The sequence below is a fragment of the Lissotriton helveticus genome, chromosome 1_1, assembly GCF_964261635.1.
Source record: "Lissotriton helveticus chromosome 1_1, aLisHel1.1, whole genome shotgun sequence".
Classification (NCBI taxonomy): domain Eukaryota; kingdom Metazoa; phylum Chordata; class Amphibia; order Caudata; family Salamandridae; genus Lissotriton; species Lissotriton helveticus.
The window spans coordinates 1,443,034,897-1,443,061,032 of NC_136057.1; the positions used below are offsets into that span (position 1 = coordinate 1,443,034,897).

Sequence of the window (26,136 nt, forward strand, 5' to 3'; positions counted from 1 at the left end):
TTCTACCAATCAATTCGCCCCGCCCTATAACCAAAGACCTACTGTTACCTAGAAATCTGCAGCTTCAATGTTAACTCCATGAACCAAACAGCTAATGCTGTGCACGTTCACTAGTCTGTCACTGAGCACCTGCACTGCGCCGTCTCTTGGAGCACCTACCTGGTTCGGTTTTTTACTTGGCTTTTGAATCATTTTTGTAATGCCCTTAACACATTATATGCTTCAGCCTTTTTACTTGTGATTTGTTACGGTGTGGGGTTGTTGCCCATACATGGCTCCCCTAATGTAGAATCCTCTCATCAAAGTGAGATTAGGGGAACATTGTGTTTGGAACAGATTGCAACACATCCAGATAACAGCTGCAAAATGACTACCTGGAGCAGCGTGCTGCCTGGTTGGCGTAAAGAGCTTCAACACCTCATCCGAGGTATTGGCAGTTCGGGCTGGACTGTGACCAATGAGGAACAGGGTCAAGACTGATTTGCATATGACTGGGCCCAAACTGGGGTGGCATAGTGGGCAAAAGATCTCTTGACTGGGGGTGAATGTTTGATTTATTCAACATTCCGTCCATCATTTATTGCAGCAGCATTAGAGGTATTAAGCACTATATAAATGCAATTACAGTACAATGCAATACCAGACCTGAGTATGTTATTGTATGTTATTGCTATACAAAACCCAGTTAACAGTTAACAGTATGTTTGACATATTGCACCACCTTGGACTTCTTTGCCTTAGCTTCTGCTACAGAAGACAGTGTAGTGTAAAGCCCTCCGCTTGCTAAGTAGGACTTTCTTTGAGCAAGGTCCTATCTTTCTAATATAGAAATATTTTAAATACCGTCCTTAGTCAGCTTCCTTGCTCCGTTCCATAATCACTTCTGCAAGCTCTGTCATTTCGATCAAGTTATTTTGGTGGTAGGCCTTCTGGGGTAGATTTTCAAACATTTTATGCTGGGTTAGCGTTACAAAAGTGAAGCTAACCAGCCCAACATGTTTTTTAACACTCTACTCTCCAGTGCAAAACTTGTTTTGTGTTGGAAAGTACCCTACAAATAACGCTAAGCAGAGCAAAGCATTTCTTTGCGTTACTTAGTCCCAATGGGGCGTTACATGGGTGGTACAGGGGCTTTCCCATGCAACCACCCATGCCTTTTGATGCAAAACCCTATCTACAAACATTTGTAGACAGGATTTAGTGCCAAAAGTTAACGCCATCCAAAAGGAGGCGTTACGAGGAGAACGTTCTCATTTCTCCTTTCTTTTCCTAGTTTGCATTCGTGCTGCACTGTGCAGCCCACATACAAAGTGGGCAAAATGTTTGAACTTGTCAAAGCATAGTATTTTGTACTGGAAGGGTACCCTTTCTCAAAAAAAACTACGCTAGACCCAGGCAAGCACCCTAGCGCAATGGCGTTAAGATGTGTGCCTGGCGCACACAGCAGCTGAAATCAGCGCCGGCGCTAGGGAAAGGGAAGGAGAGAGTCATAGCTCTAGATGTGGCTCTCTCCTCCCGCTTCCCTGTCACGCAACGCAGTGCAGCCTCTTTGGGGGCTGCGCAGCGATGCATGCCTGTTTTTCATAAAACTGTCCCTTAGAGTTCAGTTGCTCAGCTCTGTAATTCATTTGCAGCCAGCCTCTAATTTTGAGTCAACCAAGCTTCATTGAGTGCCAGTTGGCGTCAGTTGCCAGTTCCTGGACCTTTCTGTCCTGGTTGGATTCACATGCAGCATCTCATTTCCCTCCTTGCAGCGCCACGGGTGACAGAACCTTGGAGAAAAACAAGCGGTAATTCCAATGTAAACCACTAGAGGGCAAAGGTTTGCACAACAGGTGACTACATAGCTGCAACACTAAAAGGTTGCAGGAACGTGTATTTTTCCTTATCTCGAGTGTGTCTTTCTTGTTTTGTCAGTTACATCTCTGAACTCGTGCCAGATTCTCAAGAATCACTAGTTTTGTTTGAAAACGAGTTGCAGTTTTGCACGTGGGCTCTAAATAATGCCTACTAATACCTTTAAGAGAGTGAAAACCAAGTCAAAGGCATCACAATGCTTTACAGTAAAAACATATACGACACATAAAACACAATACAAGCTAACACCATACATGTCAGAACACAGCAAAGATCAACCCAGAAGAGACAACACTTTATAAAGTGAAAGGCTGTTCAAGGCAAGAGGGCTGGAGCTCTGACTACCAACAAAGGATTGTGCATGCTTTTCTGATTTGGGACCCTAAGTGATAGATAGATTCGCTCTGAGAGAACTGGATCCCAGTCAGAGGGACCAGCAATCTCCTCAGAAACAATTACCTTGGAGGAAGTGGCAGCCTCCAGTCAGTTCCAGACACTTTTATCTCCTTGCCATAAACTCCCATGCACGTTGCCCTGATGCAAGAAAGAGAGGATGCTGAAAATGCTCAAAGATGCTGTGGATGCAATGTGCGACAGGAGTCTTCCTTAGGCTATTCCTCAGTCCACAGGCTTGATGCAGTGGTCCTGTCCACAGGGGTCGACGTCCCTTATAGTCCTCTCGGTTCTGACAGATGTTCAGTCGCGATTGGGCTAAAAGTTGCTTGGTATCGCGGTCACAGCTGACTCCTTTCTTGGACAATAATTTGTCTTCTGGGTGACCAAACTGCACTCTGACAACTCCCCCTCATACAGCAGACACAGGTTCAACTTTGAGCATCGGGTTCTGGTCTCTGGTGCTGCATGGTGGTGAATAGCAGTAACACGAAGATTGGAGTTATCAATTTGCCTCAGCAGGCTTCTTCAGCTGCTGTGGCCCTGTCCTGTGAACAGGAGGTAGGCAAATTGACCCTTTCAGTCTCTTGCTAAAATACAGGCCCTCTATGGGATTGATGTTGTTAGAGTTGAGCTGCAAGGGGCTCCATTGCAATGGCAAAAAGGATGGATGACAGGGGACATCCCTGGTGAGTGCCATGAGACATAGGGAAAGGAGCCATGATCTGCCGATTAACCCAGAGGCAAGCCTTGGGTTGTGCATAAAGAAGACCATTAAGTCCAATGAACTTGGGGATGATACTGAGTCTGGACCATGGCATTAAGAGGTACGGCCAGTCGAGTGAATCAAATGTCTTGGTGGCATCCAAGAAAATTGAGACAGCGCTGATAGTGGGTTCACTCGTGTGCAGTAGCACAAAGAAGGTGCAGAGATTGTGGGAAGTGGACTGCCTGGGCACAAAACCCGATTAGTCTGTTCTTGCTATAAGATGTAACATTGGACGCCATCTAGAAGCGACCAGCTTAGTGAGGATCATGTTACTCACATTAATTATGGATAGCAGTCTGTATGATTCACATCATACACATGGTCCGGCTTTAAAATAGTGACAATCAGTGCCTCTCGCACAAACGGGGTAAGACACCCCTCATACGGTACTCTTTGTACATAGCTAGACAGTGAGGTGCCAATAGGGGGGCGAATTCTTCATAAAATGCAGCTGTGAGGCCATCGAAGCCAGGGGGTTTGTCTCCAGGCATTGCACGTTACCTTTATGACTTCTTCTTCCATGAACGGTTCATCTAGGAAACTGCCCTGTCTGTCCTCCAGCAAGAGACACTGCACCCAATCAACAAGCATTTGCAATGCAATAGGTCTCGCATTAGGAAAGTTTGAGCTATTGGTATTGTAAATGACACATTTTTTATTTATGTGTTGGTTTTGGAAATAGCGAAATTAATAGCTTTGTCATTTACAAAGACAATACTTTTAACTTTTGCAAAAATGACACCTATAGCATTTGTAATGCAATATGTGTTGTATTTACGTGACTTACATGTATTGATATTACAAATAACAATTGCTTTTAATTTTTTTTCATAATTAATACTTAAATAAAAGTTATTGTAATTTTTAATGGCAATAGCTTAAACTTTGAATGGATAGGTGGTGTGTCCTTGGATGAACGGATTAGGTATGGATGTAGAAACATAGGGGAAAAAAGCATTCAAAATGTAAGTAACTTATTGGACGGCTATTTTATTGTGTGTTCTTAGACTTGCACGCAAGATAGAGCGGAGCTTAAGCCAATGTAGCAGTGCCCAAACCCGAAGTAAATGTATATATAGGTCATATTCACTACACACTCAATATGGCTGCTGCACGTAGAGGTATTCGCCCACTTGCTAAATGTGTGTTAATGGTGTGATTTACGCCCTAAGTATGCCCTTCTCATAGATTGCAAATCCATGGCTGACGTACCGCCTGGACTCTGGTGGGCGACTGAATGCGATCCGCAACTGGGCGTAAAAAAATCGGACCAACATGCAGGGCCTAGAATTAGCAGGTCCTCTGTCGCATGTCTGTGATGATTACAGTCACGTTTGCAGCAGGCGGAATCAGAGCATTAAAAATAAGGGGAAGACACGGGTGCAAATCTACATCCGGTGAACTCACGATCGGGCAGGTTGATGTTAATAATAACCCTGTGTCCCCACTCGACATCTGGTGATATGTCAGGAGAAGTGGCGGTATATGGAAAAGGAAAGGTAAATTGCAAAAGAGTAAGGTATATTAGGTGCAAGGAAATAGTTTGGTAGAATGAGAGGTTCGGCTAGGAACAGAAGAGGGTTGTTGGAGAGAAAGGGGTGACCCAGATTCCCCGTGGAAAATCTCACGTTCTGAGGCGCTTCTATTTTCCTGGCATCAACAACAGCTCGAACAGCCGCAGGTGTGAGAATAACCCGCAGGTTCCACAGAACTCGGAGGAAGAAAAGAGCCCCCACCAGAAGCCGCTGGGGACAGCCGGAGTCCACAATACCTCCACAAGTCTGCCGGGAAGAGCTCCCACCCCCACGGCACGTGCACAGAACAGACTGACGCCTCCCTCGTGGTTACAGCCGATTAGCCCGTCGTTAACATAACCGCATAAAACGGACTGAAAATCCCTCCACAATTTCCGTATTAGCAGAAAGTCAGAGAAGAAATGTTCTAATTAAATGTCCTGGGCCAGGGTGGCACGCGGGTTCTGTTCTGGCACCCCTCCCGCTTAACTCCACTTCGAGTTTACTTACACTCTGGTCACCCTCCTGAGGAGGCCGGGTGGCTGCCGCCGGAGGTACGCAGAGCAGGAAGCGACTCTTCAGAGATCGCCTCCAAAAATACTAGTTCGGCAACTTTATGAACAATAATGGGTGGTTAAGGCGACAAGAGGGTTCGCTATGAAGAGAGATCATCTCTATGTGGAGAAGCGTGGCTCAGTGGTTAGAGGCGGCAGACCCGGAAGCTGAGATCGACCGTGGACCAGGGTTCGATTCCCCGCCTCGGCGGGTCTCGGGCTCAAAATTCCACGGACTCGACAATTCTCGCTCTGGTGCCTACTCAACTCACGGGGTCACACTCTGCAACTCTGGGCAATAGCTTGCTTAATCTCCACTACGGCCCCTCGCGGTGGGATGCCTGGCTTTCACCTTGTGGACACCCTGCCAGGGTTTCTCACAGGGGAATACCAGGACGGGTTCCCTAAGCAAGCGCCGGGACGCTCACGGGCAGCTGTGCGCTTTACAAGTCCAGCACATTTACATTTACACATTTACATTTACATCTAGATGTGCAGAAGTTAAAAACATAAATAAAACAAGTTTCGTATGGGCCAGGTGCGAGGAGGCGCAGAGCTGCTTTGGCTGGAGCGTCTGGTCACTGCGCATGCGCGTTTGAGCCAGTTCCTTTGGGCGGGACTTCCGGCTTCGGAAGTCCTGCGCACGCGCCCACGGAGAGCAGTGCTGGTGACGCGGGGCTCCCATGCCCGAGGGAGAGCCCCGCGGAGGCTGCAAGACTGACTTTAGAATGGCGGTAAGTGGGGCTGGGGGGCTCTGGGGGGCTTGTATGTTTACGGCGGCGGTGGCGGTGGCCGGGGGGGCTTGTATGTATGCGGCGGTGGCGGTGGCCGGGGGGGGCTTGTATGTATGCGGCGGTGGCGGCTGCCGGGGGGGGGCGTGTGTGTGTGTGTGTGTGTGTGCGCCTTCCTGCCTGCGTGTGCATGTGTGCGCTCAGGGAATCTGTGGCAGGGGACGTGCACGGCGCCGGGCTGGGCGTGCGCGCCCACGAGGTCAAATCTCCGGCAGGAGAAGCGCGTGACAGTCTGCTGTCCACATTCCCCCAAAAGTGACAACATAAGTTGTCTCGCCCTAGACAGCAAAAGCTTCGCTTTTGCTTTCGTCTAGGCGAGACCTAAAAAAGGTGGCACGGTCTGACGGAACAGGGGCCTCTGTTCTTATACAGTGAGGAGTAGAAATTGGTGATTTCCTCCTGTGCCGCCTCAACTCCAGTCACTACGTCATAGTCATCAGTCCGCAGCTCTACAATATAGTCACTAGACCAGGCTTTCTACAGCATGTTGGCCAGCATCTTGTCTGCCCTGTCGCCTCACCGTACTGCCGTGAACTGCCCTCTCTGCTCAAATAATGTGTCCCCCTCTGCTCTGCTTCCTCACAATCATTAAGTTTGCTTCTTACACTGGCAAGCATGGCAGCGCTACGGTCTGTAAAGAATCGGAGCTCTAGTGCTTAAATTTCAGCTTCAAGTTGCGTCAGACACCCTCCCCCCCCCGTAGCACTCGCAGCACACAAGCATGTTTTGCCATGCATACCCTGCGGATCGCGGTCTTGAATGCTTCCCACAGGGTGGAGCTAGAGTCAACTGTACTCACATTGTGGCCGCCTGGACTTCCTCCCTCAATACCTGGTCCAGCAGTGCTCCTGCTGGGAGGCGCCACGTAAAGGCGGAGGATTTAAATTCAGGTGGGGAGAATCAAAGTAGCATGGGAGCATGATATGATAAAGAACACAGCAGGTGAAGAACCTCACCGGTCCACGCATCAATGTCATGCGTTCCAAGCTAATAGTTAATACACAACCATGTGAAATGGGCTGGGGCTGCGCACGTTCCCTCCCCACTGCCACCATGTTGGGCCCTTCAGAGGTTAGTGAGGTTGTTATCAAGAACTGATTGCAGCAGAACAGCTGCATTTGGATGGGGCCATCTAGAATAGCTAGATCTATGTGTCAATGGGTCCCAGACCACAGTAAAATCCCTCACCTCCACAGGATAGCCGCAGGTGTGAGCGTGCTTGCCGGCCTCCGTACCTCCGCAACAAATTGAGGGTCGTCCACAATGGGACCATAAACGGTGATGAATTTAAGCGGGTGAGCCTGTAGTGTGCCTGAGAGTATCACGTAGTGACCCCGCATGTTGCAGAGGATTTGGCGTATGTGCCAAGGCAGACCCTTCTGAATAAGTATAGCTACCCCCTGTGCAATTACATGCAACATGTCGCTCCCCTATCCATCCTGCGTGGCTGCAGGTGTTCAGTCAGGTGCAATTCTTGTAATAAGCAAATATCTGCACAATGTCACTGCAGGTATGCCAAGACAAGTCGTGCCATGCACCTATCGTTTAAAACCACGGGGATTCCATGCCACACATGTTAACGGTGCCATAGCGGTTCTAGTATGAGCATAGCGCATAGGATTGCCGAACTGATGGTTCCCTTTTTGTGCCCAGAAAATGCCCTCAGAGTGGATGCGGTCAATAGCCAATTGGCTACTAAGTTCCGTCCTTCCTAATGACCACTTCCTGTGAAGTGTGGCTTCTGGCTATCCAGAGTTCTCAATTCTGCCCTCTGTCAAGATGGAAGAACCCATCTCTAGGTGTGTAGAGCTCCCCAACCAAACCTAGAGGGGTGGTTCCCAAGGAGGCTACATGTGCCTAAAAACGGTTTGCTAACTAGTTTCTACTCTCCTTTCGAAGTGCAAGCCTGTCTGCCTGAACAATAGAGCAGGCTCTTTCCCAAGTGTTCACCATTTGCCCATCAAAGGCGGCTTCTCCTTTGAAGGTCGACTTTTGGGCTAACACCAGTGTGGCCTCCTGCCAGGGAGAAGAAACACCTCTCCCCCCACGCAGCCTTCTATTTTGTCCTTTCCTGGGAGTTGTTTACACATCTCTCCACGAGGGCAGAATGCTGTCTCAGGAAAAAAAAAAACGTGTGTGTGAGGGTAGGCAGACACAAGGGATGAAGGCAAACAAAGCCGCAACTTTACAAGCATTACACACTGCAACAAGTTACATTTATCAAGTCAAAATTAATGCAATGAGTTGTTTGATACCGTACAGTATCCCAGTCAGAAGTTAGCAAAGCTGAGGTATCAACTTGTAACTCTGCACTCACCAATGGGGCTACTAGCCTTTTCCACAGTAAAAACGACAATTGTTGGTATTTGCTGTTGGAGCATGTAAATGTACATGTTCCACTTTCTAATAGATAGCACCCTGCCTTGGGGCTCATTAGGCCTGCCTTAGGGGTCACTTACATATATTAAAAATGGACGATTGGGCTTTGCCATTGCTTTAAATGGCAAAGTTGAGTCGGCAGTTTAAACTGCCCTTCCAGTCTGTGGTGGAAGACTGGGAGCCATGCTTTACCTTCATCACACCCAGGGTAGCACATGCAGTGCTGCAATCCCTGACGGAACACTCTAATGTACAGGCCCTGGGTACTATATACTAGGGACTTGCATGTAAGTTTGCTCAAGACTATTGGGTATAAGCTAATGAAATACACACAGTTTTATGGTCAGGGCACAGGCACTGAGGTCTGGTTAGCAGGCACTATCAGAGTGGAAACGCCAGCAGCATCAGCCAAAAAGTTTGGGGGTGACCATACAAAAAGAGGCATTTCCTTACAAATATTGATTTGGTTTTTAAAGGAGTCGTTTACAAGAAGCACCTTCCACATATGGAATCAGTATCTATTCGGAATCCCATTTTCGGAAAAAAAATTCCAACTCCTAAAATCAGATTATTACATAGGAAAAAAGCATTTTAACAATCACGAACACTAAATAGAAGCATTTGCAACTGTTAAAATCTTAGTAAATCTGGTCCTATTTCTTTTTTGATCCATATATTAAATAATTCAAATTATTGTTAATAAACCACCCCAATGCTGTAAACTGATGACTTTGTCTGAAATTTCTGCAGACAGAGAGGACACATCTGTGTGCCACCCTAGTTTGCCACTTTGTAAGAACCCTACCCCTCAGCCCTCGTCTGCTCTCCTTTTATGCTCCTAAATGTAAGTAACTTCCTATGGTACCAGGGAGGAGATCATGCATATCCCTCTCCTGCAAATCAGTAAAACAAGCACACGCTTTAAAAGGGATCCAGTCTCATTTGAAGATATATTTTCCCTTTAGTCTGCACATTTGCTCCCACTTATAATTGTGACACTCCAAAAGACGGTAAAATGAACACGCTTGAAAAGTAAAAAAGCTTGGTTCCAAAGTACTCCGATAACCAGTATAATAAGGTATTTCTACCTTCTTCTATTTTTTATTCTAACACTCTTAAATATAATGCTAATGTATTTATGTCTAAACCCCTGTATAACTCATTTCAGACTACAGTCAATTTTATTCAGATTTCATGCTTTCAGAATATTAGTTTTCATAATCTGTGAGTTAATGTCTTTTAAATAATCGATTTTGATCATATAACCTACAACAGCGAGGAAGACCTAAGGTAGTGACAGATACTGTTTTTAAGCCAGCTCCGAACTACAGTGAACCAACCCCTCGGTCCTGACTGGTTTTCTGAATCAAGAATTAGATCCGTTTGGTTTTCTATTTAAGATTTTGAGTGATAAAGCCATCAAAGATATGCTGGGAGTCACTAGGCAAGGGTAAACAAAGACATTGTGGAAATTTGAATCAGGCAAGGCCTCAAAGGGAAGCTTGGCATTAAAAGCATCTTGAAGTTGGGCCAAGTGTAAACCACTAATAGGACAAAATACTTCTAGCTAGATGAGGCAGGCCCAAGAGGCCAAGTACACAAACCCTTTACAGATCTAATCTTACATTTTTGTCAAAACTTGGCCCATTTATGCCTGGCAGCTATCCAGGAAATGATAACTATCAGACTTAAATGGTTTTATCACATAGGTAATTGCAACATTCAACTGTGCACAATTTCGCAGTAGTAAGTCCCACACAGCTAACGGAGAGGGAAAGGTTCAAGGCAAGATATAAACCCACAAACGTGAGTTCTCATACTCCTTCCTGACCTCAACCAATCCTGAATGCCAATGCAGGGCTGGAGTAACTTCCTTTCCAGAGTGTGAGTGGTAATGTTGTTTCTGCTGGTCTACTGGTAGGGCGTTTGACCGAGTGAAAAATAATTTCGCCTTGGAGAGACAAAACATTTTTTTTAAGGAATTTGCACATTGGGCTGCGTTTCCACAATGCATCATTTTGCCCAATGTACAGTTACTCCTTACATAATGTATGATTCTGTTTGTAAATCAGGCCCTGCCTGGAGGGCAGATTTATTAAAATGTTGCACAATACACAGCCGCAACCAAAGTTGTTGTGCTGCGATGTGCAAGGTGGAAAACACAGCACAGGGCGATATCCACAAAGGAATGGTGCTGCTCTATCATCCCTTGCGCTGGTGCAGAACCAGACAAACCAGCACCACACACTCCTTTGCATCACAGGGCAAGGGTGTGAGTGTGAGGTCTTGCATAGATTTTGTACTGCAAGGGGGCCCTTCCAGTACAAAGTACTGTGGTTGGACTAACTTCAAGGCTTTTCCCACATTGTATGTGTGCTGTGCAGTACACCTGCAATGTTGCAAAGGTTGTTAGCATAAATGAACACATTTCTCCTTGTTAGATCTTGCAGCAGGGAGGTGATATTTTTGGGTGCAAAGCCCTGTATACTATTGTTAATAGATAGGACTTTACATCAAAAATCATGTGTGGTCACATTGGGTATGCCCATGTACAACCCAGGGGAGACCCTCCTTGACACAAAGTAATACAAAGCCGATCAAATTGCTATTTGCATTACTTTACGTGCTACTTTCCAGTGCAAAAAAAAAATTTGAGCTGGAAAGTAAATAGTTTATCAACACTTTGTACTGGCTTGCATCATTTTTGAGACTTTTCACATGTGCAAAGCGTTGATAAATCTGTCCTTGGGTTTTTACTTAACTAAAAAAATAAAATGCTTCTGGTCTGGAGTAATGCCTGCGGTGCCACTGGTGGTTGCCACTGTGTAGGTTTAGTTGGGTCAGAGTTTCCATAAAAAGACAGTTTTTTGTTTTTCTAATTACTTTGACACCATTTGATGAATCTGCATGAAACTTTCTACAGAAAAGTTCATTCACCACAGCTCCTTCCTGGAAAGTTTTGTGCCAATCCGTCAAGTGGTGCCACGAAAAAGGGGAGTCTCAAATACTGAATTCCCATGGGAAATTTTGCTCTCCAAGACATTGAAAAGGTTAAATGGAGTTTCACCAAATTTAGCAAAAAGTTAGAACTTTATTAGAAAGTTGGATTTTTGCGATTTGGGATAAATCTGTTCAGTTATTTTCGAGAATTTGCATTAGAGAGGTGCTCTAGTTAGTCTTGAAAGGGTTAAAAAGTAAGGTATATCTGGATGGTTGGTCTTGCGTGAATCCGACGCACTGTAAATGAAAAAACATATGGACCTTTGATTGGCCGTGGGACCTTTTTTCCCGTCTGCCATTTCGGTACCGTGGTACTTGTACCCCATAGTATACAATGATTTGATTGGCTTGCCACACCCAAGAGAAAAATGTTGCGGGTTGCCATTACAGGACTTGGTGTCTCAGTAACCGTGTCAAGAAATTGTAAAATAAAAAACATAGGAGGGCAGGGTAGAGACCCCCACATCCTGTCTCATTTGCCGGGCAGGTGGGGTCTTCAAAATATTTTTGGGGGAGCTGCAGGTACCGCAGTACTCCTGTGGGACTCAGCGTGGATCTCCCATGAGGTTCTGCGGTCCTCTTGTGAGACCCATCTGCACAAACTTCTCCCCCATGGTACTTAGGTACCCGTGAATTTTTTTTTAAGAAAGTATGTAAAAATGCAATGTGGGTTGGAGTTCCATGGAGGTAGGGCTGAAGGCCATGCTCAGCAAGGGGATGGTCCACCTGTAGTAGGGTTGGACATGGGCAGTGCAGCCATGTGCATCAGGGGAGTTTTCAGCTATATGATAAAAAAATAGAAATTAATTGTAAAAAAAGGTTAAAATGACGTTATAAAATAAAAACTAACATTTAAAAGCCAAGAAAACAGTGAAATTCACCATTTAGAGTTTACTGAGCTAAATATAATCCCTCCTATGCACTGCCCATGACCTCACATATTACATCACTCATGGCATGTTAAATGACATCATTTATGACATCATCCAGTCATTGTTACATAGTCCTATAGGACTTGAAGTAACTCAACATGCTTAACCTGTGGCCTATTTTCTTTCACCAATCATGGGATAATGGACATGACATTTGACCACATGGGGAACACATAGCATATCTGTCAAGTCACCTGCATTTGGTGGTTGTTACCCTCTTTTTGCTGGTATTCACACAACTAACAAACTAAATGCCTTCATAGGCTTTAATAGGGTCACCCCCTTTTTAAACCTTCAACATTATAAAAAAAGTTCATACTTTATTCACCTTAACAGAATGACCGCCCCCCCCCCCCCCTAAAGATTTCAAACTACGCACAATTTTAAATCAAGAGGTTGACTGCCTTAAAAGCTCTGCATTGGTTACCGGTTGCCAGAAGATCCATGTTCAAGCTGCGTTGTATCACCCACAAAGCGATACATGGAATGGGACCACTCTTCATCAGGAATAAAATCTTCAAACACATTCAACGTAGAAACTTCCGCTTTAGATTGGTACACGCCTCAAAATCCCAATATACTAGAAAAAAAACATGGGTGGCACATCCTTCTCTGTTCAAGCAGCCAAACTCTGGAACTCTTTACCACCCAACATAAGATCAATGGACAGCCACCTTATCTTCAGAAAACTACTCAAGAATTGGCTCTTCCCCACATAAGCACCATACGTACACAGAAATGTACAGCATATCCCTCTGTATATAAGCATTTATTTGTACTATAAATATGTACCTATATATATGTGTATTGCTTTGTATAAACATGTAGAATAAATGTTTTATTTTTAAATAAATGAAATACATTTTTAAGTACAACACTTGAAAACCAGAGTTTATCTAATGCATCTTTAATCTACACATACTTACTTACTTTATGCATCTATATACCTTCCATGTACTTGGATATATATATTCATTACTTTTCTCCCCCCAAAAAAACAAACAAAACATATTTAATGCACTACCCTATTTCTCACCCTATACCTCTATCAATATCTTTAATCGACATATACTTACTTCCTTTATGCATCTATATACTTTCCATGTACTTATGGATCTATATATTTATTACTTATTTCTAATTCAGCATATCCAATGCACTTATCGATCTATATATTTATTACTTTCTTCTAATTCAGCATATCCAATGCACTACCCTATTTCTCAGCATATACCTCTCTCAATATATCTTCTACTTCAACTCTCTGACTCATCTCAAACCTTTCTACTACTCTTTCCAATGCACTGCCCTATTTTCACCCTATACCTCTATCAATATATCCTCTACATCCACTCTCTCATTCATCCCAAACCCCATACCAGTACTATGATCCCCAAAATAGCCCTTTCTAGACGCTCCCCTACTCTACCCCTTCTCACACCATCTGACACCTTTCACTATACCGATCCCCCAAAACAAGCCTTTCTAAACTCTTCCTGCTGACTCTTCCCCTCCAAATCCCTTTTGCTCACCCCAAGCCTCCCACTACTGTTATGACCTCCAAAGAAAATGTCTAACTCCTTCACTCTTCTATCCCTCCATAATTTTCTTCAATCAAAATAACATACTAACATGTCCACTTCTCAAATGTCATATTTCACTATACTAATTCACCACTAATCCTTTATGGGTTCCAGAGTAGTGTGCTACTCGCCGAAAAAAGCAATTTAACACCTCATCAGGGGTAGCAAGCACTATATAAATGCAAACCTTGTTTTCCCTCTTCTATACCTCATCTACGCTTCTCTATCCAAATAACTGAAGAACATATCCACCTCTCAAATTACTTTCATATTTCACTATCCTAATTCACCACTAATCCTTTATGGGTTCCAGATTAGCATGCTACTCGCCAAAAAAAGCGCTTCAACACCCCATCAGGGGTAACAAGCGCTATATATATATGCAAACCTTTTCCCCTCTTCTATCCCTCTGCTACCCTTCTCAATCTAAATAACTGGCTAACATATCTACCACTCAAATTACTTTCATATTTCACTTTACTAATTCACCACTAATCCTTTTTTGGGTTCTAGAGTTGTGCGCTACTCGCCAAAAAAGCGCTTCAACACACCATCGGGGGTAACAAACGGAATATAAATGCAAACCTTTTTCCCCTCTTCTAACCCTCCGCTACCCTTCTGAGTCCAAATAACTGACTGATATCCACCACTAAAATTACTTTCATATTTCACTACACTAATTCACCACTAATCCTTTATGGGTTCCGGAGTAGCATGCTACTCCCTGAAAAAAGAGCTTCAACACTCCATCAGGGGTAACAAGTGCTATATAAATGCAAACCTTTTTCCCTCTTCTTTCCCTCCACTATCCTTCTGAATCCAAATAACTGACTAATATCCACCACTTAAATTACTTTCATATTTCACTACACTAATTCACCACTAATCCTTTATGGGTTCCGGAGTAGCATGCTACTCGCTGAAAAAAGCGCTTCAACACTCCATCAGGGGTAACAAGTGCTATATAAATGCAAACCTTTTTCCCTCTTCTTTCCCTCCACTATCCTTCTGAATCCAAATAACTGACTAATATCCACCACTCAAATTACTTTCATATTTCACTATAATAATTCAACACTAATCCTTTATGGGTTCCGGAGTAGCGTGCTACTCGACGAAAAAGCGCTTTGACACCTCATCAGGTGTATAATTGCAATTACAATACAATAAAACAGTTATGCATTTGCCACTGAAATGACATCTTCTGGTAGAGCCTTATGAACAACCCTCCATTATTTGGTAAAATACACCACACACACCCCTGTGATGGGCACAATGATATACAACATTAGACTCATGGTTAAATCCGTGGTCTGAGATAAACCACCTCCCAGTAGGACACCTCTACATTCTAAATTATTGAACAATCTGTAGTGCCTCGAAATATTCAGGCAAATTCTGGAAGTAAACACACCACACAAACATTCTCATTATATAGATTGTGTCTATATCACTGTATTGCAACTATTTTACATGGGCACGTTCCTGCATATCTACTGGTGGATAATCAATGTCAACAGAAGCTTTGGCCTGTGATGTATTTACTATGGGTACTGTATCGATCCCCCTATTTCTGACCCTTGTCTGGTTAATAATTAACTAGCAGCCACACAACGGCACAGAAGCCCGTTATCTGATTAGGTCATAGCGCATGCCATCTCATTAGGCAAGCACTATTTCTCCAGCCCCCTAATAGGCATACGGTGTTCTCAAAACAAATCAAACCTACCACGACCTGGGAAATCCCCACAGCCATTGTTTTGATTTAGGCGAGAACTTCAGTAAAGAATGTGCGAACGATCAGTTCGTATGACATCCTTATTGACATATTTATGTCCATCCTTACGTCAATCTCGGCACCTTTCAGGTATAAATAATACCGACATTGCCTTAAGCAAACACACGAGGTGGTGACAAGATTGGAGCAGCGAGACTTGCCGAGGAGCCCAGCTGACAGCGAAGCCCACAGACGCTGCCCCTCCTTTCTGACGCGCTGAGAGAGAGACGCTGTCTTTTCTCCTGCCGAGAAATCCAGCTCCGGCGCTTCCAAGCCACCCTCGCAGGCAGCTGGAATATCAAGACCTGAGATAGAGATACCAACCCTCCAGCCTTCTAAATCCCAGGTACTGAACTGAATAACCCTTTGCAGAGAATTCTTGAAGCAGACCCTTGGCAAAGCAAACTTAACTTAAACTGCTACTTATCTACTCCCGCCCACGTATTAGGCTTAGGTCAGGTACATTGGGGTAGGCGTAGTTAGAAGCACCAGTTGAGTACGATTAGTCAATGTATATATGTATGTATCTATTTTATCCATTTTAAGTATCATATGGCTAAGAAACCATATCAATGCTTTTACAGTATTATTTTATAATTCTGTTATTACTGTATGCACTTTACTTAACAATAAGTATTGCAATAATAGCGATTCATTTCTCTTGTATGAGAAAAGAGACTGATCAATAAATAACATCTTTTTATTGAACACGCCCGTCTCTTCCTTTTCTCTACAATCTGGTGAAACTAAGAATGCACTGAACTGACTGAGTAAAATAAGTTGTCTTTTGTTTTCACACGACTCTAGAGATATACTCTTGATTAGGGGAGAGCAAAGTTGTCATGTTCTATGGTTGTCAGAAACTAAATCCCTTCTTGTCTATCCAGAGAGGTTAAACTCCTCCTTGTCTATTCGAGAAAGTTTCTAGTGAACTCTGAGCTAGCTGGCAAACATTAAACTTTAAGTCTAATATCGACAGTAGAAGACCTAGTTAACCTCTGTCCTACGTCTATACTATTGAAGATATTATTCCAATGCGCAGAGCCTATTGGGATAATAGGAACTACACTACAGGCCTTTCTCACAGATTTTTTGCAATAGGTTTTGCCTTTGAGCCACAACCTACTTTAAAACGCAGCTCTGCATCACACATCCGGTGACCTCAGTCTTTATCTTGTTTAACATGGAGTACTGCACCCACATGTGTACACTCAGTAACTATGCTGTATATGACTATGGTGTGATCTGTGATGTCATCAATGATGTCATGAGTGATGTCATCAATGACATCATTTAGATGTCACGAGAGCTGCAAAATGGGCGGTGCACAAATTATAGTTAGCGCAGTATACAATAACTGGCATGGCATAGGCCCTATGCATACGTTCAATGTGCAGAGTATAATATATACTATCTACCATCTATTACTGTTCTTAAGGAGAGGAAGAGGCATCATGACTAACGCGAAGCTTTGCCTCTCATGAGTCATGGCCCCTCCTCACATTCAAATTTTTAACTAAATAACACTCTACACTTAGATAGATAGATAGATAGATAGATAGATAGATAGATAGATAAATAGATCGATCAGTGGCAGTAGCCACTGAAGTTAGGAGTCAGTCGCACTTTCTATTGAAAAGACATTTGTTTTGCCTATACCTTTCTTCTGACATCTCTGCACGAATGGATTTGCACCAAAATCGGTAATCTCTTGGTGTAGACTGCAAAGGTGCTGCAAAAGTTGATTAAGCTCCCATAGGAATTTCCCCCATGCCTATGGCAAAAATTATTAAATGGATTTAAACCACATTTGGCATGAAAGTAGAAATGTATTCAGAAGGCGTGATTTCATTGGTTTGGTGTAAATCTATTTGGTAGCTGTTGAGTTGCAACCCTTTTTAAAGATTGCTAAGTGAGTTTAAAAGGGTTAATACTTTTGTGAGTAAAAAAACGAGATTCCTGTCAATCAAATTTAAACTCCTTTTTGGTTGGAGAAGGGCTCAAAAAAAAAAGTCGACCTTCTTGAACTGACAATTTTTTAAAAATAGTGACTTTCACAATGTAGAAAGAAACATTTCACGTGTGGGCCCCATAAAGGAGCCTGTCGCCAGGGAAGTGCTGGGGAGCACCCAGAGGCCTGGAAAATGTGCAAAATCCACCCCTCACGAAAGAAATAGCAATTTTAATGAAAATCGCGAATCAGTGTCTGCCGTTTTATGAATAGCAAAAAGGCACCATTTTGTGCTGACAATTGTACTTTTCATTAAAGTTGCAAGTTTTCACCCAAAACATATAAAATATGGTAAAATAAATTTCCCATTAAATAAAAGCTACTGTATGCAGCCAACAAAGACTTCACTGTGCATAGCGGAGTTGGCCGCCCATGGTGGCCTGCATGCAGGGTGTGGTATTCTTGCACAGGTGTGGCTTGGGTGTAAGGCGCTGTGGCTGAAGGCCAGGCCCTGCGGCCACATCTCACAGTGCGCAGCTGAAGATCTAGGTAGGGGAAGCTGGCCACCTGCAGCCACGGGCAACACTGGGGCAGGGGTTGGCCAGCCACAGTGGTTTGACGGCCATGACATGCCGCCAATCCCCACTGCTGAAGACCATACGGAGAGTGGGTTCTCCTCCCATGGCAGGTTGGGCACAGGGTAGGGGGTGCCTAACCATGGTGGGTAGCACATATGTCCTGGTCGAATGGCAGGTCCGCCTTGCAACCCCCGCTGTGTAGGCATCTGTCACGCTCAAAACAGCAATTTGATGACTGCAGCGAGAGAAAGAGCTAACAGGGCAACAACATGGTGGACAGATAGTCTTCTGGTATGTGCTGTGTGTGTTACTTACCATTATTGACGAATTTCAGTGATGTTGGCCGCAGGAGCCAGAATGATAACCTAATTTTTGATAGATAGATAGATAGATAGATAGATATGTAGATAGATAGATATTTAACTGATTCATTTGGAATGACAAAGATCTTTTTTTAAACAGGAAAATATTCATTCCACTGAATGTACCACATGATCTGGTCGTCCATAGTTGAAAAAAAATAATTAATAAAATGCTGAATCATGTTATTCCGAAACTGTGCCTTGCACATAGATACTTTGCTCCATAAACAAGCAGGTGGGGAGATGAAGGGCTGTGCAGGAGCCCTCTGCACTGGTCAGGTATCAATGCCCACCGCGCCCAACTCTTCTGGCCGCCATTAGAATGCCTATGTTTTGTTTACCTTTCATAGAAACACATCTAATTAAAGAAGGACTGTGAAGTAGTTGGACAGTGAACATTGGTCTTTGATGGACGCTGATCGCCATGCTTAGAGACTAATTAGCTGCTGAGAGGGACATTACAGTGAGTAATGCATCTTCCAGGCCTGCCATTGGATGGCAGACATAACGCACAGGAATTATCCCATTTCTGACAATTATTTAAAATAATTCATGCCATCCCTATGAAATGTGGATTTTTGAAAACGGTGATTGTGAGTATTTGCCCGGGGTGGTGGGCTGATTCTGGACACGGTGGGGCAGTAGGAAACAGACATATAAACGCAAGTGTTTTTTTGCAGCTGCCACTTATGCCCTCGTCATCTTCCTCATTCCTTCAGTGCCCCTGTCTCCTCTCAGTCAGTGCTATCATGGCAGTATAGCGCCACATAAGTGCGGGCAGGCAGTGGCACCCCTTTGCTCCCTCCTCACCTGTCCAGCTCGTCCTGCAGGCGCTGTATGTAGGCTTGACTCTGCTCCAGGGGAGAGTTGGACTCGGGCTCCAGGGGTGGGGGGCTCGTGGCCTCCATTAGCCACCGGTCACGGAGAGATTTCCTCTAAAGAAAGCAAACACACCTGATGAACAAAACGTTTAGCTTTGCTAGAGACGGCAACTTGACTGACAGAGAAAGACTTGCAAACTCCCAGAGACACATACATATCCCTCAGCCGTGATTCCCAGAGGACCGCCCCCACCCCCACCCACCCCCAGTCACGGGGGGGGGGGTATACTCTTCATAAAGATCCCTTGGGTGCAGAATGCTCAGCCCCTCTTCCCGTTTGCCCAGCAGCGCCCTGAAGCCCCGGCACCTATATTCCTACGGCTCACAGCACTACAGTAGCCCGATTATCCCAATTCCCGTCCACCCCTTGTCCCCAGACTCCCCACTATGCATGCACCACCACCCGTGCACATCTACCCCCACACTCTCTAGGCCCCACACCTCAGGCACCCAGGTGCCTTGTCCTCAATGTTCATGTTAGAAATGGGATCCCTGGCTGGTCGAGGTTTGCACCAAGGCCAGACAGAAATCACCACTTCCAGTTAGGGTAGGGAAGTCACCCGCCAAGACAACCCCTGCTCACCCCCTTTGGTAGCTTGGCACGAGCAGTCAGGCCTATCTCGGAGGTCATGTGTAAAGTATTTGCGCACGCACCCGCCAGCAACAACCTCCCGGGCCCCCCACAAAAGGAACTCCACATCAGGTATATATATGAAAAATAGACTTTGTATTGAAAGACATACTTAAGGGTAAATACACAATTTACAAGGTGCCAGGGGCACGGGCAGGGTTAACAAGGGAATATATACAGGACAGGGTCTGGGGACCACTGTCAGGGTTATGCACATGATAGAACTGGCATTTAGGACACATAACATCTGGGAGCTTCCTAGAACTAGTACTAGAACACATAACAACCAGGAGCTAGCATTAGGACACATGACAACCTGGAACTTAATAGGACTAGCAGTAGAACTCACTCTAACCAGAGTCACATACATGAGACCTAGGATATTCAGGAGGGGAGGAATGATAAGGCACATAACATAACAGGAGCACTTGTAGAGGTGCAACACAGAATAACTCTTCAGGAATCACAGGTACATTAGCCAAGAACGTTCACCAGGCCAACTGGCCTTTCCGGGGCCAGGATGCCCAAAGTCTCAGTGTCAGAAAGGGCTGTAGGCAGTTAACACAAGCCTACCCGTTGCAGCTGCCCACGAAGTGCTGGGTAGCCGAGGGTAACACGTTGGAGCCTCGCAGGCTCGGAACAAGGGTCAAAGGTGGAGCCCCTCGGGGCTCGGGAGCAAAAAGGGGGGAGGGTCCCTTTCGGGGGACCCGGCATCAGTGGAGGCCCCACAGGCCTCCGGAGCATAGGGGAAGTCCCTCTCGGGGGACTCGATTTGGCTGGGGCCTCACGGGCCAGGACGGAGCCTCTGGGGGCTCGAGAAAGAGAACTGCGGGCAGGCGGGGCCCCCTTCGGGGGGCCCGGCATCATCGGGGCAGGTGGAGTCCCTCTCGGGGGACTCTGTATCTCTTGGGGCCTCACGGCCCTCTCCGCGCCACCATACTCGCTCTGGAGGGGAGGGGCGGGCGCCGACAATGCGCCCCGACGCCCCTCCTCTCCCTCCATACACTCACCGGCTCTGGCGGTGCTTCTGCGGCGGCTTCCTCTTGGCCTCCGGGGCACTCCCTCGCTCTTGGGGGCCCCGGGGGACGGCGACGATCCTTCTGGGCACGGCAGGAGCGCGGAGTAGGCTCCCGTCGCTTCCTGATCCCTCGGCTCCTCCCCGATCACGTGGCAGAAGGCTCGGCCGGCTGGACCAATCCCAGCGCGGCCGGGTAAGAATGCCGGGGGCTGCCTTTCTCTGGGGCTGGGGAGAGCGGGGGCCGCGGCGGTGATCTCGCTTTTGGGCGAAGGAGGAGTAGGCTCCCTCCATGAAGTAAATACGAAATAAAGCGAGGTAGGCACTCGCTGGGACTCAGGGAATTTCCTCAGCACAGGGCAATTGCCGGGTGGCACCGGCTCGTGAATAACGCGCTTTCTACAGGGGTGAGGCGCTCCCAAGCGCTAGGGGGGCAAGAGCCAGCGCTTCCAGGCGCTAGTTCAGAAATACAGCTCTCCCAGCGCTATAAGTGAAGGTAGAGCGCTCCCAAGCGCTAGAGGTCAGAGAACAGCAAAGTCCATAGGGAGTCCAGGACCTCAGGAGGAGCACAGCAGCTCCTAGAAGGGGAAAGGCCATCAGAAGTCCAGGAGAAGGGCAGGGCCCAGGGAGGCAAGCCAACCCTGGGCCCAAGCAGCAACAGCTCCTGGCAGATTCAAGTGGGAACAAGAACCTCTGAGAAGAGGTCACAGCCTCTTTTTATACATGCAAATCCTTTGTCTACAAGGTGCTGGGTGGGGGAGAAACCAGTCACAGCTGGCTTTGGGAGTCCTGTTTTCCCCAACCACCCCTTTCATTCATCAGGCAGGACAGTCATCAGACGCACCCCAGGGGGGCGGAGCCAGCATTGTGGGGGAAAGCCCAGCCCCATACAGGACACAGGCACAGCTCCTCCCTCACATCAGCATGCTAATCTCTCCATTCACCACCGGGGCAGGCCCACACAGACTCTTGGAGCCAGGCTCCCCAGCCGGCTCCAGCCAATCACGCGCCAGCACACCTACTGCACACACACACCCATGTCTAGAAGTGGCACTTCCCTTCTAGACACACGCACGCGGCATACATCATCTTGAAGCATTCGATCACACGAATCCATACATACCAGACTCGGGCCTGTACCCCCTACGCACCAGGAACTACCGGGGACACACACATTCCCCATGCATTCCTATGGGAGGGCAGACTTCTCTCCTGTACACGCACTCAGAGTGGGAATCACCATTCCCAGGTCACATAGAACAAGCCAAACTTCAGGGGTGGACCTGCCAGAAGGGCCCGGTCCAACACAGCCCCCTTCCAGCCCAAAACGCAGGGTAGGCCAATCACCACACTGATGGACTTCCCTGCTTTGGGCGAAAAAACATGGACGCGGGCCCGCACTGCCGGGACCCTCTCCAGTTCTACGCCACATTGATCTTATCGATACATATAAAAAATTACAGAAAATAATTAAAAAAAACATAGGCCCAACTAGGCTACCCCACTGGTACTCCTTAGTGGACCATGGCTAGGACCAGGCCCCAGGCCACCCAGATACCACTGGTCCATGTCAACCCGGAGTGGGGGGTGGTAACCCCTGGCCCACGACAGCCATTCTCCACTTCCTTTCTTCGTGTAGTATCATTTTACCACTTTCTCTTCCACCTAGGGTCCGCACCCTCAGGCTGGCCAGAGGTCACGGGCAAGCTCGCCCCACCCTACCTCTACTTCTGAGGTTCCGTGCTCTCCCAGGAGAAGCACCCTCCAGAACACCGTCTCTCACCAGTCTCGGAACTCTCTCCCTCCACTGATCTTCCACCTGGGAACTAAATTCACCGGATCATCTAGAAGACAAACCGGCCAGGACACTGGCTACAGTCGCCCCGCCGTCCAGATCCGGAAACACCGACTACTGGCTCCCCAACCGCGGGCAGTACCCTACCGGCCAGATGCCTGGCGCACCAGGACTTTTTACAAGAAAAAAAAATGGAACCTAACACTTCCTCTCCTCCCTCCGCAGGCAGGAGTTCCCTCTTGTACTAGGATGAGCCGCGGCAGCGCCAGCAGGTCTCAGGGTTCAGCTCTCCCCAAGGCAAGCCGCGGCAGCGCCAGCAGGTCTTCCTTGTCCGGGATACAACTAACCATACATTCACAAAAAATGAGCCGCGGCAGCGCCAGCAGGTCTCAGTGTACAGCTCTCCCCAAGGCAAGCCGCGGCAGCGCCAGCAGGTCTTCCTTGTCCGGGATACAACTACACATACATTCAACAAAAATGAGCCGCGGCAGCGCCAGCAGGCCTCAGTGTTCAGCTCTCCCCAAGGCAAGCCGCGGCCGAGCCAGCAGGTCTTCCTTGTCCGGGATACAACTTAACATACATACAAACAAGATGAGCCGCGGCAGCGCCAGCAGGTCTCAGTGTTCAGCCCTCCCCAAGGCAAGCCGCGGCCGAGCCAGCAGGTCTTCCTTGTCCGGGATACAACTTCACACACATTCCACAAGGGGGACACCTGACGCATAAAACACATTCAGCGGTGTACGGAACACATGATGCATCAAACGCTTTCAGCAGGGTAGGTAAGACACAATTATCGTTGATTCAGCAAGCTCCCCATCCCAGAGAACTTACACTCCATTATTCAGCAAGCTCCCCCTCTCAGAGAACTTACACTCCATTAATCAGCATACCTCAACATTCCTCCACACACCCTCCCCTCCCCTGGACTGGTAAGACAGTTTCCACCGCCCCTGATTCCTCAACCTGACCCATGTGGCACAGGTACCATTACTCTAGGGAAGGGACAAGGACCACATGCATTGAACACAATTTCGCTGCCACCACTGGATCCCACCCTTCTGGTGAATCCAGAAAACACATTGCACTTAGGGGGATGATCTACCCTCCCGAGCTAGGGACACCTAACTCACAGTGCACCAGAACCACATTCTTCACAAAAACAGATATTTTCAGCAACGTGCACCAGAACTACATTTTCCACCAGAACAGACATTTTTAGCACAGTGCACCAATAGTTTCTTTTCTTTGCGACAATCTAAACTGCAGAGTGTTGTAGTGGGGCCGGTTATCACTGTGGTACTACGCAAACACAAGTCCAAATCCCACCGCTAGCCAACAATGTTAGAAATGGGATCCCTGGCTGGTCGAGGTTTGCACCAAGGCCAGACAGAAATCACCACTTCCAGTTAGGGTAGGGAAGTCACCCGCCAAGACAACCCCTGCTCACCCCCTTTGGTAGCTTGGCACGAGCAGTCAGGCCTATCTCGGAGGTCATGTGTAAAGCATTTGCGCACGCACCCCCAGCAACAACCTCCCGGGCCCCCCACAAAAGGAACTCCACATCAGGTATATATATGAAAAATAGACTTTGTATTGAAAGACATACTTAAGGGTAAATACACAATTTACAAGGTGCCAGGGGCACGGGCAGGGTTTACAAGGGAATATATACAGGACAGGGTCTGGGGACCACTGTCAGGGTTATGCACATGATAGAACTGGCATTTAGGACACATAACATCTGGGAGCTTCCTAGAACTAGTACTAGAACACATAACAACCAGGAGCTAGCATTAGGACACATGACAACCTGGAACTTAATAGGACTAGCAGTAGAACTCACTCTAACCAGAGTCACATACATGAGACCTAGGATATTCAGGAGGGGAGGAATGATAAGGCATATAACATAACAGGAGCACTTGTAGAGGTGCAACACAGAATAACTCTTCAGGAATCACAGGTACATTAGCCAAGAACGTTCACCAGGCCAACTGGCCTTTCCGGGGCCAGGATGCCCAAAGTCTCAGTGTCAGAACGGGCTGTAGGCAGTTAACACAAGCCTACACGTTGCAGCTGCCCACGAAGTGCTGGGCAGCCGAGGGTAACACGTTGGAGCCTCGCAGGCTCGGAACAAGGGTCAAAGGTGGAGCCCCTCGGGGCTCGGGAGCAAAAAGGGGGGAGGGTCCCTTTCGGGGGACCCGGCATCAGGGGAGGCCCCACAGGCCTCCGGAGCATAGGGGAAGTCCCTCTCGGGGGACTCGATTTGGCTGGGGTCTCACGGGCCAGGACGGAGCCTCTGGGGGCTCGAGAAAGAGAACTGCGGGCAGGCAGGGCCCCCTTCGGGGGGCCCGGCATCATCGGGGCAGGTGGAGTCCCTCTCGGGGGGACTCTGTATCTCTTGGGGTCTCACGGCCCTCTCCGCGCCACCATACTCGCTCTGGAGGGGAGGGGCGGGCGCCGACAATGCGCCCCGACGCCCCTCCTCTCCCTCCATACACTCACCGGCTCTGGCGGTGCTTCTGCGGCGGCTTCCTCTTCGCCTCCGGGACACTCCCTCGCTCTTGGGGGCCCCGGGGGACGGCGACCATCCTTCTGGGCACGGCAGGAGCGCGGAGTAGGCTCCCGTCGCTTCCTGATCCCTCGGCTCCTCCCCGATCACGTGGCAGAAGGCTCGGCCGGCTGGACCAATCCCAGCGCGGCCGGGTAAGAATGCCGGGGGCTGCCTTTCTCTGGGGCTGGGGAGAGCGGGGGCCGCGGCGGTGATCTCGCTTTTGGGCGAAGGAGGAGTAGGCTCCCTCCATGAAGTAAATACGAAATAAAGCGAGGTAGGCACTCGCTGGGACTCAGGGAATTTCCTCAGCACAGGGCAATTGCCGGGTGGCACCGGCTCGTGAATAACGCGCTTTCTACAGGGGTGAGGCGCTCCCAAGCGCTAGGGGGGCAAGAGCCAGCGCTTCCAGGCGCTAGTTCAGAAATACAGCGCTCCCAGCGCTATAAGTGAAGGTAGAGCGCTCCCAAGCGCTAGAGGTCAGAGAACAGCAAAGTCCATAGGGAGTCCAGGACCTCAGGAGGAGCACAGCAGCTCCTAGAAGGGGAAAGGCCATCAGAAGTCCAGGAGAAGGGCAGGGCCCAGGGAGGCAAGCCAACCCTGGGCCCAAGCAGCAACAGCTCCTGGCAGATTCAAGTGGGAACAAGAACCTCTGAGAAGAGGTCACAGCCTCTTTTTATACATGCAAATCCTTTGTCTACAAGGTGCTGGGTGGGGGAGAAACCAGTCACAGCTGGCTTTGGGAGTCCTGTTTTCCCCAACCACCCCTTTCATTCATCAGGCAGGACAGTCATCAGACGCACCCCAGGGGGGCGGAGCCAGC

The 26,136-nt window shown here is 47.4% G+C and overlaps 1 protein-coding gene across 3 annotated transcripts in view; it reads right to left on the reverse strand.

The window, feature by feature from the left end:
• Positions 1-26,136, reverse strand: part of PALM3 (paralemmin 3) — a 163,320-nt gene that overhangs the window by 23,174 nt on the left and 114,010 nt on the right. For all 3 annotated transcript variants that reach the window (XM_078685681.1, XM_078685679.1, XM_078685687.1), the window contains one exon: positions 19,251-19,375. In XM_078685681.1, the coding sequence (XP_078541807.1) occupies positions 19,251-19,375 (125 nt within the window). The remainder of the gene's footprint in view (positions 1-19,250; positions 19,376-26,136) is intronic.